Consider the following 18,228-nt stretch of genomic DNA (forward strand, 5'->3'; position numbering starts at 1 on the left):
CCGTCTATTTCACTAAAGCCAATTTAACTTTATTTTAGTTCATGGAATTATTATGTTTAGAGAAAGTTACCTTTACTCTAATAAATTTTTGCGTGCGTTAGTTAAATGAACTAAAATTATACACAAAGTAAGCATAAAGATTTACTAAATTCGTATTTCTCACAAAATAGTACATTATTTCTTTAAATTTGAAAATTTTACTACAAATGCGTTCATCATGAAATTCATATGTCACTAAAGAAATTCTTGCAATTTTGAACTCCAATTTTTTCCTTCAAAATTCAAAATTTTCTTTAATAAGTGAAAAAAATTATTTATGTCTAATAAATTTTCATGAATTTGTCGAAAAATATTTACTTATTTTTGTGATATCGGCGTGATGCCAGCGTTTGTAATACTATTTAGTTATTTTTTCTTTTTTTTTAAATATTACACATTTTCTAAACTTTACCAAAATTTTTGTTCCTGGTGGGTTTACTGTTTTTTTAGTGGATATAGTTTAACAAAACACATACCTATTACAAATCTCCGAATATTAATTAACAAACACACCGACTTTGAAAGCTTTGACCAGAGGAATAATTTTATTTCTAAAAATATAACGCCAAAATATTTCCAATTAAAAAATGGATTGATCATTAAAAAAATTAATTGATACAATTATAGTTTTAATCAAATTCGGACGACTAAATCAGTTAGAAAAAAATAACGGTAATTCTTAAAATTAAAAAAAACTTATTTGAACCAATCAATTTTTAAATCATACTAAAAACACTAACTCAGTTAATAGCACTAGGAACAAGCTATACAACGACATCAAGTTTGTTCATATTGATCCATAATCGATTGAGATATTGCAACATTTTTATTGACTTTTATTTCTCAAGACTCGGGTAATTCCGGTTCGAAACTTTATTAGAATCAGCACACCAGTTTACGTAGCATACTTGAAATTTTAACAATTTAGTGAGGAGCCAGTAAAATGCAGTTAAGCCGAAATTAATTATTTTACTTCCAACTCGATTTTTGCATGTCCACCATAAAAAAATAAATCACAATATAAGTTGGCTAATGGGTTGCTTAAAAATATTTTTATTTATTTAATATGCATATAAATTAGTTTTCTTTAAGGCATAATTTTCAACTAATTACAAAATATCCACATTTTCTATATCCTTCTATTATTCATATGTGTATGATGTTATTGTTATTGTTGTGTATACGCGTGTATGTATTTTTTTTCGAATTTTTATCTTGTATTCTAAACAAAAACGAAAAGAAAACTTTGTGAAAATTTTTACTTTCCATAATTGATTTTCGTTACATGAGTTTGGATGAGAAAATCAATATAGCATGTCGAAAAATTGTTTTCTTTTTTTTTTGATTTTTCGTCAGCATTGAATTGTCGTATAAATCAGGTTCGTTTTTCACTTGCAGCCAATTAATATTCCATTTCGTTTATTTATACGTGTGAACTTGTTAGATGTGGTTTGGTGTGTGTATTTTTGTTATTGTTGAATTTATTTTCTTCTAAATTTACTCTACTGGTTAAATCTGTTTAACGCAGTTGTCATTTCACAGCACATATTTCATTGACAATTGTTTATTTAATTTTTTTTTTCAGTTTTATATTTATTCATGGTTCAGAGTTTCCACCTACGTACATCTAAATTTTCATTCATTTATGTATATCTCCCTTTGCTTTTTTGAGGAGGATTGGCAAACATTAAAATAAAACATCGCGTCACTGAGGAGACATGATTTCCTTCGTGTTTGTATTTTATGTTTTAACCTCTTTTCAATTTTAAAAATATTAATGTTAATAGTTTATTTATTTTTTCTACTTAAATATCTAAAATAGGTCTATGCATTTTATGTAAATATGTATTATTAGAATATTTGGGGATTTTCCTGTATATAAGCAATGGAAAATACAGAGTACATATGTATGTATGCTTGAACTTTGAGACATTGCAATATATAAAAATATTGAAAAGAGTCCAGTTAACTAAAATTCAAGACAAAATTAGAACTGTTTTTTATTTAGTACTGGACGCCACACTTGTAAGGGATATCCACAACATTGCTGAAGTAGCAAACAATGTCTGATATTTTTCAAGCTCGATTACACAAAACATGTTTTACTTTGGCTGAAACAAATAAAAATGTCAACTATAATCATAACACAATTAAAACAATATTTTATAGTATTTGTCGAAAAATCTGAATATTTATCAAATTGAGGCATAATAGCAAACAAACAAAAAATATACCAAACACTACTTTTGGTTCTTTGGGAAAAAATTTATAACCTAAAAATTTTATAATTTGTTGTTCGTTAGTAACCTTAACAACAGACAACGACTGCTGCTTTCAGCAGACTTTTTTATGAGTGTAGGATGAATTTTTTAAAGTGACATTTCTTTGATTCGCAATTGCAATTTATTGTCATTAATTTGCCCAATAAAATTGAATAGCAAATATGTGTTAATATTTTAACAAATTGTGCATTAAAAAATGTATTATTTCATTTAATTTCTGTTGCTTTGTTTAAACAGCTGATGCCAATGTTGGACAAAACTTCTAGACCTTCACTGCTGGGTTATCCAGTACTAAAACAAAACAAGTTTATTATTTCAATTAAATAACATTCTGTATCATGTCTTGTCGTGTCACCCGTGCTAAATGTTCAAAACTATTTGGAACACTTCGTATTCTTTATATTTACACTACGTGGAGATTCCAATTTCAAGTACCAACTTAAGATTTGTGTGGAATTGAACTGAGCCCTATAAAAACATAGTTCACTGCATAAGTAGAAAACTTAAGACTATAACTGAGGCTTCTGGCGAAATTTCCACTAATCAGAGAGGGGTTCACATGACTTCAGTCATTCACAGTCTGTTCTGGCACGAATGAAGCAAATTTCCGCAGAAACTGACAGCGAAGGAAAATCACTAGTTAAGTCTTGCACAAGTAAACTGCTGTTTAGAGATGATTTAGCCATCTCTAATCCAACGAAACCTTGGATGACAGGATAATCCTGTCCATTATATTTCAAATTACGGAGTGTTTTTGCTTAAACCGAATTTTAAAACCAGCTCTTGAGAAAATTAAATCAGGAACAGCGAGTCCATAATAACCCAGCCAAACCATTGGAAACTTCCAAAATAATTTTAATTTTAACCCATTACCGCCCTCAGTCCCCATATGGGGACAACTGTTTAAAGTCAAACAACTATGAGCTACCTGTTATTTTTGCAATTTAAATACCCGCATGACAGCTCTATACTGCATCTGATCTATCAACAAAACATTTAGACGCATTTGATAAATAAATGTCATATTCAGAGCGTTATATTCTTGTTATTATTTGGATAACTTTCGTAAAATACTGTCAATAGTTTTATGTGTACCAAATGATCTAAAATCTATAATTCTTCTCATATATCTCGATTGTGTGTAGATAAAACTGTTAAGTTTATTGTAATAAAAAGTTTAAAATTGTACTACCAGGTAATGGAGATTTTTGGAGAATTTCATACTTAATCTGCCCTATGTCTCCACATGGGGACTACCCTTTTTTCTAAAAAGAGTCAATTTTTTATTTAAATCTGTTTATTTAGTAGTTATTTAGTAGATCAATGTTAAGCATGACTTCCGTCCTATGACAAACCCTTGTAAAATACATTGCTTCTGATCCAAATTTGCATCACTTCTGGATTCTAAAAGAACATTGTTGTTTTTTGTCTACGCTGTTTTTTACACATACTGGATGTGCAAAAAATGTCATGAATAGAATACGGAGCAGAAAATCAAATGTTTATAGCATACGTACACATACAGACTGCAAATTCAATTACTCACAACATCTGGATTGTTGCAGGGTCGTAGGTTTGTGAAATTACTTATCTCCATATAATTTCTATTAAAATGTAAAATAGTGTTTTTTTTTATAATTATTGTTGCAAAATTCTTATGCAATTTTACATTTTATTGTTTAGCTTGCATTCTCTATCGTTTACTATACGTATTTTTGTGTATAGTAGTCTCAGTTCCTTTTATCGTTTTTTTATTTATTAAAATAAAATTAAGGACTCATCTGCTTTGCTTTTAAATTGTATATCACACAAACAGGATAACAGAAGGTGTATATCTATATAAGTTTGTTGTTGTAATGGAATATATCGTATTTGGAATTATTTTACATTATAATCAATAGATTATATTATTCAACCAATTGTAAAATGCAAAAATGACAAAAAAAATCTCTGAAAAATATATCAATTCAAATTTTTGAGATATACTTGAAACAAGAAAAAAATTCATTGAGCTGAGGAAATTTTGTTAATTCCATAAAAGACAAATAATTGTAGCATTAATTTAGCGATGGACTTTTTATTGTAATGTCGTGCGATACTCAAGAAAATGACTACTGAAGGCACAGTTTGTGCTAGTAGCCAAAGACAATAAACTCTAAGAAGATAGGAAATTGGCTACTGAGGAGATCAAACCATTTACCGTGTTATTTTCATACTTTTCGTTTATCGAACCAAACGCGTATACGACAAGTATTGACATAGCACTAAAATGCAAATAAAAAGAAATTAAGTGAACGAAATAAATTTCCATAAAGGGGAAAATGTAATTTTTTGTTGTTGCCTAAAATTTAACATTGTTTCATTAAGAAAATTAAATTTTTCATTTAAAAATAAAAACGAAAAACAACTAACAAATTACAAACATGTATTGAACTAACATGGTAAATGCAACATTCTAGAGTTTATTGTCTTTGCTAGTAACTATCACTACACTGAAAAAAACTTGCTCGCTTCCAAAGATTTTGTCTTAAAAGTAAGGATTTTGATATTGATTCTGAGCCGAAGGAGCGGAGAATAACACTAATGATATTTTTAGACGCAATTCACGTTTATGATTTGTTTTCCGTCTGTTTGTGATTTCAAAGTCCTTCAAAAACTTGTTAAACAAAACTTTAATATTAAAATTCAAACTTGACTTTATATACAAATAATGCAATGTTTCAAGTAAAACGAGTCGTTAAAAATATATAGTCCAATTCTGAATATCAACTCCCTGTGATTTTTCTCTTTTTTCCTTTTCCCTTATTCTAAACCAACTTTGAAAATGGGAAAACTCTTCCCGTTTTGATTGTATATGACTTCTTTAAGAACTTTGGCTACACTGCACTGATAAAAAAGCATACTCCGTTCCAAAGATTTTGTCTTTACTTTAAAAAATTTGGTATTGATTCCGAGCCAAAGAAGCGGAGAATACAAGTAAGGGTACTTTTAAGACACAATTCTCTTTTAAATTTAGGTTTTGTGCACTTGCTTCTAGGAAGCAAATTTTAATTGTTCGCTTTCTCAGCTTTTTTTCTTCATATGCTATCAAAGTCCTTTAAAAACGAGTTAACGGCAACTTTATTTTCCAAATTAGGACTCGACTTCCAGTAGAAATTATGCTATGTTTGAAGTAAAAAACTTCTTTAAAATAAAGTTTTGAAAAACATGTCCTATATTTGAACGATTTTTTGCTTTGTAGTCAAGATGCAAAAAGACAACAAATTTAAAGACAATTTCATTAAATTTAAAGAATTTTTCTGAATTATTAAAGTCAAGTTGACTTTAGCCTATAAATTTTTTCTTTCATGTTAAGATACCCATTTGTAAGTCAAATCACTTAATTATAAGGACAATACGACTTCATTGAAAAGTTTATCGACTTTTGGACAAGGAAAATAACTTTATTTTAGAGAAATGCGTCTTCTATGCTAAGCAAAATTTGTATTCGTATTTTAAAGGCATGAAATCTTTGACCTCACGACAATATTTTTTTCAGTGTGGGCCACAGATACGTCTCGATCTTTTCCTATGCCTTTTGGTAGCCACCTTCGGCAAATAAACGAGGGCGGCACTTAATTTTACTAGCAGGGATAATCCAAATGACTTGAGGTGGAATGTGGGTTGCCAACATGTCCTACAGGCATTTGATGGCAGGCTTATGTTATTTACCCAATAATATTTGTGAAACCTTCAAAAGCCAAACATCCCATTGTAGTTACAACGTTTCAGGCAATTCAAGTAGGTTGATGTCATCTTTCTCCTTTCTATCCTTTGGACATTGTTACGTTGATGCATCTCTTCTATCACAAACACGGCACTAAACATTTTCAATTCAAAATTTGTACTAAAATAAAATAGTAAAAAAGTAAAAAAGCTGACTTCGAGTACTCTAAATTATTTCTTCCTTGTTATTCCCTTCCCCTACCGTTTAGAATAAGATGATTTTATTCCCGAGGAAAATGAATTCCCAAGGAACGCATTCCCCAGGGAATGTTTAGAACTGGTCCAATAGTTTAGGAAAACGCCCCCAATTTCTGAATACGTTTTAGCTTTATAGTCTAGTTACAAAACATCATCGATTTCAATAATTTTCGAAGAATTAGTTTAATTTTTTATTTTAAGGACAAATTGATCTCAGTTCTAGAGAATTATCTTTTATCTTCAAGTTGAAACGAAAAGTTTATAGACTTTAGGTCAAGCAGAAAATCTTTGTATGAGAGCTATGCTAAGCAAAACTTGCATTCGCATTTAATCTTTGTACTCACGACAGTATTTTTTTTTTCAGTGTAGTAATAAAAGTTAAAACATTCACAACTGCTCCTTTTCTGGCAGTCTTTATCCATGTACCCAAAGAAATTTGTTAACAATCGCAATAGAAATGCAAAAAGTCTGATGAAAAAGGGACATTAGTCACTATTTGCTAAAAACGCAAATACAGTCGTTTACCCTAAAACATGTTTAAGTTTGACTGAAAAAATGTAATCTAGGGCATATCGTAGCTCAATAAAGACAATTCTTTGGTTGACATTTAAAATCCTAAAACTTCACCAATTAAAGTAGTCAGCGACTAGAGCAGTCGGTTTACAGCATTTTTCTTTGATTACAATGAGCTGGAGGACGATACGATCCGCTACGTATATATTCCATTTATCATTTTGCAAAACATTCTTATATGGGTTTCATGTTAATCAAAGTTCGTCTATTTGCTTAGAAGGTAATAATGTTTACTTGCTGTTGTTGTTTTTGTTGTGTACATAAAATTAGTCATCGACTCGTGTATCTAAATACGGTAATTGATAATAGGGTTCATATATGTACTTATTTTCTCTTGGTTTCAATTAGAACTACGTAGGTATACCTAAGGTCTTAATATTAATTAGTTATTGTGTGAACTGCTCTCAATGCACCAGCATCCTTTCACCTCTGGTCCCCACTCGCCCTCCAAACATTTTCCTTCAGCAATCGCATCACAACTAGAGTGCATGGGCTGGTTCCTACATTAGCTTATTGCGGGTGTAAGAATTCTTCGTAATAAGAGTTAAGCTATGATTAAGTACAAGTCATTGGCTATATTGAGAAATATCTTTTAGATCGAATATACATATATCTAAACATCCGTAAAATGGATGGAAGCGGAAATCCTTGTCCGTTTCGAAAAACAGAAGATCGCGCCACCAATAAGAAATCCTATCAAGATATGGCAGAACACCCACATTATAGCCAATGATTATTCATTATTGTCTTTCCGTAAATTGAGATAAACCAAAAACAAGAAACAAAAGGGAATGTATTGCACTCTATGGGAAAGAGATAGATTCGCAAAGTGCTTGACTAGTTGTAGTAGTATTTGGAAACCATAGTGGGAACAACTCAATGTCCTTGTTGATGTCAAGCACTTATATATTATCAACCTTTTGTTGATCCTCGTCATCTTCGTCTTGGTGGTCGATGAGGCCGCTGCGATCATCATCGATCTGTATCTTTTGATGTGACGGATTGCGAGAATGTTTCTTGTGGTTCGAGGAAGCTGTGGTGGCATTAATTACGGTCGTCGTATCATTGATATTTGTGGCATTCGCAGTGTGATTTAAGTCCTTGGAGTTGGTGCGACGATGTCTAAGAATACTTAAGGCCGAGTCATTGATTAGTGTACCGGACGTACTGGTTGTGCTGGTGCCAGTGGCATTTTGAGCAAGTTTAATATTTAAATCTTTAGAATTATTACGCGAATGACCTCGGGAGCCTGTTGCCGATCCAGCACTTTCATTTATCTCATTCGAGTTCTTCACCTTATTCTCCACCACATTTTTGAGCAAATTAACGTTTTTCTTATTATTGGGATGGTTGTGGTGATGATGATGTCCACGGAAGAAGTCTGGATCGAATCGGATATTGTTCGGCATATAGATTTGGTCGTAGGAGTGGTTACGCGAATGCTTACGTACAAAATGACCGCAGCCAGTGGTCAGTTCATCTTCATCCTCTTCGTCTTCATGGGGCTTCAGTTGGTTCTGTATAAATCGTATGCTGAAGTTTGGATCATCTCGTGAACAGGAATTGGAATGAGCAACCAGTTTATGTCGGAATTCCGTATTAAGGTCACTTGAATTGTTACGTGAATGTGTGTGCAATTTTTTCAAATTCTTAAATTTCGTTGTTTCACAGGCATCCATGGCTGGAGCATTGGTATTGTGATCCTTGGCAAAGCTACGTATCATTTTCACATCACAAGACGCACTGCGGAAATGTTTCTTTGATTTGGTTTGAGGAATACTTGGACTATTAGCTGCCAGAGTATTGTTGCACTTGTCATAACTGTGGCATGAAAAATTGTCAAATCAATAAAAGAATCTAATAAATAATTCCATCCATTGTTTACTAACCCATATTCCAGTTGAACTGTTCGCGAATTATTGCGGGAATGACGGTAGGAATCAGATTTCAATGCCAATTCGCCATCATCGTAATTCAAGTTTGAGTCATTGGCAGCTAACTTTTCCTCGAATACTTGAGAGTGATGAGAAAAAAGAAATATTGCAATAATCGATCGTTTTCATCGGACGAACAGAAGAAATACTTACGTTTGTCTAGACTTATAATGGATCCAATCACCGGATCTCCTAGATTAAGTGGTTTGGCTTTGTCCAATTGCTTACGGCGTCTAACTAGCCACCAATCAATTATAAATATGACCAAGGCCACTATCTTTACGGTTGCGCAAAGTCCAACATATCTGAAAGCAATCACAAATGGAAATTTCATTGATAAATAGCAACACCAAAACAAACAAAAACAAGTAAGGAAAGTCTAAAGTCGGGCGGTGCCGACTATATTATACCCTGCACCACTTTGTAGATCTAAATTTTCGATACCATATCACATCCGTCAAATGTGTTGGGGGCTATATATAAAGGTTTGTCCCAAATACATACATTTAAATATCACTCGATCTGGAAGAATTTGATAGACTTCTACAAAATCTATAGACTCAAAATTTAAGTCGGCTAATGCACTAGGGTGGAACACAATGTTAGTAAAAAACAAGTATATACAGCAGTAAGTTCGGCCGGGCCGAATCTTAAATACCCACCACCATGAACCAAATATTAGGGTGTCCTTTGAAATTTCAGGAGGGCTTGAGGACTTGAGGACACTTCCCGAAGATAAATTTAAAGATTTCATCCATGAGGACTATATCAGATTCTGGATTTATAAGAACCATTTTTGTTGTTTTGTTTTGTTTTAGAGGAATCATTAACATCTCTTGTAAGTGTGCAAGAAAATTATAAAATAACGTCTTGATTTGAAATCTTAAATCTGTAGAAGTAAAATCTGGAAATTTTACATTGAGTTTCAAGAAATTTTCATCATCAGTGCGCCTTCTACACCCTCAAGAAGTGAAGTCGGTCTATATGGAGGCATTACCAAATGGACCTATAAAAACCTAATCCGATACACGTTATTGTGAGCCTAAAATACCAGAATATTTACAATTTCAGGCAAATCAGATAAAAACTACGGTTTCTAGAAACCCAAGGAGTTAAATCGGGAGATCGTTCTTATGGGGGCTATACTGAAATATGGACCGATGCTCACCGTTTTCGGCACACCTCTTTATGACCCGAAAATACCTCTAGATTTCCAATTTCAGGCCAATAGGATAAAAACTTCGGATTCTAGAAGCCCAAGAAGTAAAATCGGGAAATCGGTCTATATGGGGGCTATACCAAAATATGGACCGATCCTCACCATTTTCGGCACACTTCTTTATGGTCCTAAAATACCTCTAGATTTCCAATTTCAGACAAATTGGATAAAAAATAAGGTTTCTATAAGCCCAAGACCCCAAATCGGGGGGTCGTTTTATATGGGGAACATACCAAAACATGGACCGATACTCACAATTTTTGGCACACGTATTTGTGGTCCTACAATACCTCTAAATTTCCAATTTCCGGTAAATTGAATAAAAACTGCGATTTCTATAAGCCAAAGAAGTAAAATCGGGAGATGGGTCTTTATGGGGGCTATACCAAAATATGGACCGATACTCACAATTTTTGGCACACGTATTTGTGGTCCTACAATACCTCTAGATTTCCATTTTCAGGTAAATTGAATAGAAACTGCGGTTTCTATAAGCCCAAGAAGTAAAATCGGGAGATCGGTCTATATGGGGGCTATACCAAAATATGGACCGATACTCACAATTTTTGGCACACGTATTTGTGGTCCTACAATACCTCTAGATTTCCAATTTCCGGTAAATTGAATAAAAACTGCGATTTCTATAAGCCAAAGAAGTAAAATCGGGAGATGGGTCTATATGGGGGCTATACCAAAATATGGACCAATACTCACAATTTTCGGCACACGTATTTGTGGTCCGACAATACCTCTAGATTTCCAATTTCAGGTAAATTGAATAAAAACTGCGGTTTCTATAAGCCCAAGAAGTAAAATCGGGAGATCGGTCTATATGGGGGCTATGCCAAAACGTGGACCGATACTCACCATTTTTGGCACACCTCTTTACGGTCACAAAATACCTCCAGATTTCAAATTTCAGGCAAATTGGATAAAAACTACGGTTTCTATAAGCCCAAGACCCCAAATCGGGAGGTCGGTTTATATGGGGACTATATCAAAACCTGGACCGATACAGCCCATCTTCGAACTTGACCTGCCTGCAGACAAAAGACGAGTTTGTGCAAAATTTCAGCACGATTGCTTCATTATTGAAGACTGTAGCGTGATTACAACAGACAGACAGACAGACAGACAGACAGACAGACAGACGGACAGACGGACATCGTTATATCGTCTTAGAATTTCTCCCTGATCAAGAATATATATACTTTATATAGTCGGAAATCGATATTTCGATGCGTTACAAACGGAATGACAAACTTATTATACCCCCGTCACCATTCTATGGTGGTGGGTATAAAAATATGGGAAACATTTAAATCTGAAGCAATTTTAAGGAAACTTCGAAAAAGTTTATTTATGATTTATCGCTCGATATATATGTATTAGAAGTTTAGGAAAATTAGAGTCATTTTTACAACTTTTGGACTAAGCAGTGGCGATTTTACAAGGAAAATGTTGGTATTTTGACCATTTTTGTCAAAATCAGAAAAACATATATATGGGAGCTATATGAACCGATTTCAACCAAATTTGGCACGCATAGCAATAATGCTAATTCTACTCCCTGTGCAAAATTTCAACTAAATCGGAGCAAAAAAGTAGCCTCTGTGGTCATATGAGTGTAAATCGGGCGAAATGTATATATGGGAGCTATATCTAAATCTGAACCGATTTCAACCAAATTTGGCACGCATAACTACAATGCTAATTATACTCCCTGTGCAAAATTTCAACTAAATCGGAGTTAAAAATTGGCCTCTGTGGTCATATGAGTGCAAATCGGGCGAAAGCTATATATGGAAGCTATATCTAAATCTGAACCGATTTCCACCAAATTTGACACGCATAGCTATAATGCTAATTCTACTCCCTGTGCAAAATTTCAACTAAATCGGAGCAAAAAATTGGTCTCTGTGGTCATTTGAGTGTAAATCGGGCGAAAGCTATATATGGAAGCTATATCTAAGTCTGAACCGATTTCCACCAAATTTGACACGCATAGCTATAATGCTAATTCTACTCCCTGTGCAAAATTTCAACTAAATCGGAGTTAAAAATTGGCCTCTGTGGTCATATGAGTGTAAATCGGGCGAAAGCTATATATGGGAGCTATATCTAAATCTGAACCGATTTCAACCAAATTTGGCACACACAGCTACAACGCTAATTCTACAAAATTTCAACTAAATCGGAGCAAAAAATTGGCCTCTGTGGTCATTTGAGTGTAAATCGGGCGAAAGCTATATATATTGGAGCTATATCTAAATCTGAACCGATTTCCACCAAATTTGACACGCATGGCTATAATGCTAATTCTACTCCCTGTTCAAAATGTCAACTAAATCGGAGCAAAAAATTGGCCTCTGTGGGCAAATGAGTGTAAATCGGGCGAAAGCTATATATGGGAGCTATATCTAAATCTGAACCGATTTGGACGATATTGTGCAAGTTTTTCGAGACTCATCAAATATTCCGATGTACGGAATTTGAGGAAGATCGGTTGATATACACGCCAATTATGACCAGATCGGTGAAAAATATATATGGCAGCTATATCTATATCTGAACCGATTTTTTCCAACATCAATAGGGATCGTCTTTGAGCCGAAATAGGACCCTATACCAAATTTTAGAACAATCGGACTAAAACTGCGAGCTGTACTTTGCACACAAAAATACATCAACAGACAGACAGACGGACAGACAGACAGACAGGCGGACAGACGGACATCGCTAAATCGACTCAGAATTTAATTCTAAGACGATCGGTATACTAAACGATGGGTCTCAGACTTTTCCTTCTTGGCGTTACATACAAATGCACAAACTTATTATACCCTGTACCACAGTAGTGGTGAAGGGTATAAAAATGCATGAAATTATACATATTTGTTGCAAATTTTATTATAACCTGATGGGGAAAAGCCCAAAGCAAATTTTCACAAAGTTTGTATTCCTTAAAATGGATTATTAAAGAAAAGTAATCGTGAAAAAATGGCGTTTTTAGCGGCTAAACTCGAACTTAATACCCACCTTGACTATACAACCAAGTGTTATGTTTGTGCAAAATTTCAAGCAAATCAGGGTAAAACTCTGGCTTCTGGGTCCATATAAGTGCATATCGGGCGAAATATATACATGGGAGGTATATCTAAATCTGAACCGATTTCTTCCAAAATCAATAGGGTTCTATTCTGACCCAAAACAGGAACTTGTGCCAAAATTTGAAGGCGATTGGACTTAAACTCCGACCTAGACTTTGATCACAAAAATGTGTTCAAAGACAGACGGACATGGCTAGATCGACTCAGGAACCCACCCTGAGCATTTGTACCAAAGACACCATGTGTCTATCTCGTCTCCTTCTGGGTGTTGCAAACATATGCACTAACTTATAATACCCTTTTCCACAGTGTGACGCAGGGTATATATATATGGCACAAGGAATGTTATGAAACCCAACGTTTGACTTGGGATATTTCGTCCTAAATTGTTTTTTTTTTTTTTTTGGTTTTTGAAAATTGGTTGGGTAAAATGTTAAAAAGTACATACGCGCAACTCCGATTCTTAGTTTATTTTTTATTTCAAATATAAATACCAAATGTTATGTACACCAGAACATGCCGATAAGGCCGACAAATTAGCAACCAATTTACCCGTAAAATGAATATGTGAAAAAAACTAATATAACCACAATTAAAGCAAGAAACCCAAGTCGCTGTGAATGCATGGTATCATGTCAATCAATCCCAATTTTTCCAAAAAAAAATCCGTTTATCCGAGCTATCTCTCTAGACAACATCAGATTACATTTAGGCCATTCTAAGTTGACTCACGAACATATAAAAAACATAAATATCAGCCTCCGGCTTGTCAAAACTGTAATAGTCCTATAAACATGAACTACTTATTTTCCTGCTTGAACATCCATAACAACTCAAAATCGCTTGCTGCATCCATCCAAGAAATCGACTACTCCCAACTGAAATATTACTAAGCAGTGATATTTTAACATTTTTCTTACTCCCAATAAGCAAATTATTAGATATTATAGGCGAATGTCTTGGCAACTAGTCCTAATGTCCTTTTTATATTTTTTGTAAATTAATTTACACTAAAAAAAAAACTTTCAACGCCTATAGGGCAGATTGAGGAGCCACTAGTGGCCCATACCAATTTCATGTTGATTCATAAGTTGCAGTATTATTTCCATTAGGAGAACTTAAGGATTTTCACGTTAGCTTCTCCCAACTGCTTGTTTGATATTTTAGCAAAGAGTGACATTCAGCATAGCAATTTTTCAGCATTAACAGTTTTTTCTGATTAATCAAATTTGGCCGAATTTAAATTCAGAACGAATTTCTTTGCCAGTTCTTCATTGACTCCTTTTGAGCAGACAAAGAATGGCTGCTCCCTTTTTGAGCAGACAAAGAATGGCTGTCGATTTTAATGAAAAGGAGTTCTATTTATGGAGTAGATCCACATCCACTTCTCACCAACAACAGTAAGATTAGATTAACATCACGTAATCTCAGACTCCTATTATATCTTGCTTTAAGGGAAGCATTGTACGACCGTCGCTTCCGTTGCTTACTTACTTATATCGAAACTTCTCAATGTCATAAATGAGACATCGTCCTCCTTTTTCCCCACATGAAGACTTCCACAGCAAGCAAGTTGAATCGATGAGATTACCAAACAAAATGGGTGCGGGGATATAACCAAAGAGGCGAAATATGACAAATTGCATGCCCAAAGCAAATGATCGCTCCTCTTCAGAAACGGATCGTAGCACAATCATTAGAAGAGGCATTTGAGTGGCCGCAACTATAAACGTCATAAAGAATAATAGTATAAGGAATGGATAAATATTACGGCAGGGATTGGCACAGGGACCGGCAGTGGCGACAGGAACTACAGTGACTTCGGCGAAATTTTCATTGGCATTCAAGGCTTGAGCTTGACTGCCACCAGCTCCCAAATAAATGCTGCTGGAAATATTGGCATGAACACCTAAAATGAATAAATAGAATACCCAATCAATATCATCATTTCGACAGGGACACCACCATGACATTCTCACTTACATGCACAATTTGTGTAATTTGAACTAGACGAAAACGCAGTGCATCCAGCATGGCAAGGACTAAAGTACGTCAATCCATTATTGCCACACACGGGCTCCACATCACTGGTCAAACATTCGCACCCAAAATTACAAGCTGCCGTTAGGTTTACTTGGAAGGGTTCCAAAGCTCCATGTTTTGAGTTGTAGTATGGCATGGTGGTTCCTGCCATCTTCAGATTGTCACAACCCAAAAAGAATAACAGAGCATAGCAACCCAGACATATGATATTGGAAATTAGGACAAAAGTTACAGCTCCTTTAGGTTTCAGCTGGAATCGCTTTAGTACACAGCCGCCAATAAAGATGCCAATACATGCTCCCGGAATGGCAATTGAGCCTGTGAAGACACTGGCCTGACTTTTACCAACACTAAATTGAGTCTCAAGATATTTGGGTAGGAATACAACGAATCCCGATACAATCATCAGTTCCATACAAGCTCCAAGACATGTGACTATGTAAATGGGATTAGTAACCAATCGCAGCATCGACTGTGGTATATCTAGAAGAAAGCAATAGATGATGTAGTCTTTTCGATGGAAGCCACAAAGATATGCCTTTACCTTTAATATCCTTTCCATAGCCTGTATCGACTTTGGGCTTTTCTGGTTCGTCCTTTGGAGCCACCGAAACAATTTCCTTTTTCACCTTCCCTATTTCATCAGTGTTTCGTGGCAAGCTGTTTGAATTGTTGGGAACTGCCGGTTGCACTATTACTGATGCCTTTCTGATTTTCTTCTTTTCATGTGTCAAAACCTAAAATAAAGTTTGAAAAAAAATCGAAGATAATTAGAAATTACAATCAAGGTTGGGGCCCCAGCAAACAATGAATTTGGCACACAAAAATGTGCTGTTTTTTTACAGTTTTTTGCTAAATATTGTTTTAATTGTGTTATGATAGCCCCAAAGTTGACATTTTTATTTGGTTCAGCCTAACTAAAACATATTTTAGTAAACATGTTTTTTTTTTGTTTTAATAGCAGACAATAATTGCTATTTCAGCAGATTTTTGCTGTTTTAGCAGACTTTTCTGCTGTTTCTACTAACAAATTTCTATGGGTGTATAGAATATTTGTGAAGTATGTTACTTCTTAGTTAAAGAATTCTACCAATCTACCAAACAGTAAAAAATCGAAAATTTTTAGTAGAATTCTACTAACTGTGGCAACCGAGCTTGTAGTACAAAATAATCGTAGTAAAATCTCTATAGGACGGTTCCGCATTATTCGATATAATTGAAGAGATATATTTTTGTCTTTAACCTAAAGATAAAATATTTTCCTTAGGAATGAAATATTAGTAAAACGAAACATTGTAAAGTTCTTTCTTTAAGACCAAATATCTGAATTTATTAGAAGGGTTGTGACGATTGAAAATTTTAGTCCGAAAGGGAGTACCTTAACGGCTTTCATTTTTTCTATGACACTGGAAGTACAACATGAATTAATCCCAAATTTGTTTTAAATGCTTCATTTTATTACAAGGAATTGTTATTTCTTTAATAAAATTAGTGTTTAAAACTCATTTACACTAATTTTAAACGGTTTAGAGCAAAAAAAAACTGTTAGAAAACCATTTTTTTTTTAAACTGACCTTAAAAGATACTTATTTGGACATCCTACACTGAAAAAATATTTACATGATTTTAAATTTTAGGATGCGCAATTTACACACTATTAAGGACCATTTTTATTAAACCAGTGAAATTTTAATTAAAAGAAAGTTTATAATCTTTGCTTCAAAAACTTTTTTCCTTAAATTTAGGACACACATTGTGAAAATTTGCATCCCTTCGTTAAAGTTGTATGTCTTTAAACTGAGGCAAATTTAACTTAAAGTAAAAAAACACATATTTGATTTAATGAAATCGTCCTTAAATTAACTGAAATATTGAATCTTTAGATTTAAGATAAAAACGCTTCAAATATAGGCTAAGACTTATTTTGAGGATTTAGCATCTTTGGTTTAAAATTGTTTTGGAGTTAAGAAAACATTTTTTACTTCGAAGTATCCGTCATAGATTGAATTTTTAAACTGGACTTTGTTTGTACGTGAATAGCTTTATTAATATAACGGAAAAATAGAATGAAAATTCGATAAATTATGTCTGTATTCTAATTTTATTTTATAGGTCCTAGATTTAAAACCAGATAGGTCTCAAAAAATGTCCTTATTTTAAAGAACCCGTATCTTTGGCTCGGAATCAATACCAAAATTCTTAAAGGAAGGTCAAAATCTTTGGATCCAAGTAAACTTTTTTTGAGTATAGTTAATCCCCATATAGAATCTAAATATTCTCAAAATTTACAATTAACAAGTATATACAGCACTAAGTTCGGCCGGGCCGAATCTTAAATACCCACCACCATGAACCAAATATTAGGGTTTCCTTTGAAATTTCAGGAGGGCTTGAGGACTTGAGGACACTTCCCGAAGATAAATTTAAAGATTTCACCTATGAGGACTATATCAGATTCTGGATTTATAAGAACCATTTTTGTTTGAGTTTTAGAGGAATCATTAACATCTCTTGTAAGTGTGCATTACCAAACGGACCGATAAAAACTTAATCCGATACACGTTTTTGTGAGCCTAAAATACCAGAATATTTACAATTTCAGGCAAATTAGATAAAAACTACGGTTTCTGGAAACCCAAGGAGTTAAATCGGGAGATCGTTCTTACGGGGGCTATACTAAAATATGGACCGATACTCACCGTTTTCGGCACACCTCATTATGACCCGAAAATACCTCTAGAATTCCAATTTCAGGCAAATAGGATAAAAAGTTCGGATTCTAGAAGCCCAAGAAGTAAAATCGGGAAATCGGTCTATATGGGGACGATACCAAAATATGGACCGATACTCACCATTTTCGGCACACCTCTTTATGGTCCTAAAATACCTCCAGATTTTCAATTTCAGACAAATTGGATAAAAACTACGGTTTCTGTAAGCCCAAGACCCCAAATCGGGAGGTCGTTTTATATGGGGACCATACCAAAACATGGACCGATACTCACAATTTTTGGCATACGTATTTGTGGTCCTACAATACCCCTAGATTTCCAATTTCAGGTAAA

At 34.0% G+C, this 18,228-nt stretch overlaps 1 protein-coding gene across 5 annotated transcripts in view; it reads right to left on the reverse strand.

Annotated features, from left to right (window-relative positions):
* Window positions 1-1,060: 1,060 nt before the first annotated feature.
* Oatp30B (Organic anion transporting polypeptide 30B) overlaps window positions 1,061-18,228 on the reverse strand; it is a 173,191-nt gene continuing 156,023 nt past the window's right edge. For all 5 annotated transcript variants that reach the window (XM_075295503.1, XM_075295500.1, XM_075295501.1 and 2 more), the window contains 6 exons: window positions 15,708-15,900; window positions 15,104-15,646; window positions 14,615-15,029; window positions 8,945-9,096; window positions 8,747-8,870; window positions 1,061-8,678 (listed from right to left, as the gene is read on the reverse strand). In XM_075295503.1, the coding sequence (XP_075151618.1) occupies window positions 7,760-8,678; window positions 8,747-8,870; window positions 8,945-9,096; window positions 14,615-15,029; window positions 15,104-15,646; window positions 15,708-15,900 (2,346 nt within the window). In that variant the 3' untranslated portion in view covers window positions 1,061-7,759. The remainder of the gene's footprint in view (window positions 8,679-8,746; window positions 8,871-8,944; window positions 9,097-14,614; window positions 15,030-15,103; window positions 15,647-15,707; window positions 15,901-18,228) is intronic.

The sequence above is a fragment of the Haematobia irritans genome, chromosome 2 (genome assembly GCF_050003625.1).
Source record: "Haematobia irritans isolate KBUSLIRL chromosome 2, ASM5000362v1, whole genome shotgun sequence".
Taxonomy (NCBI): domain Eukaryota; kingdom Metazoa; phylum Arthropoda; class Insecta; order Diptera; family Muscidae; genus Haematobia; species Haematobia irritans.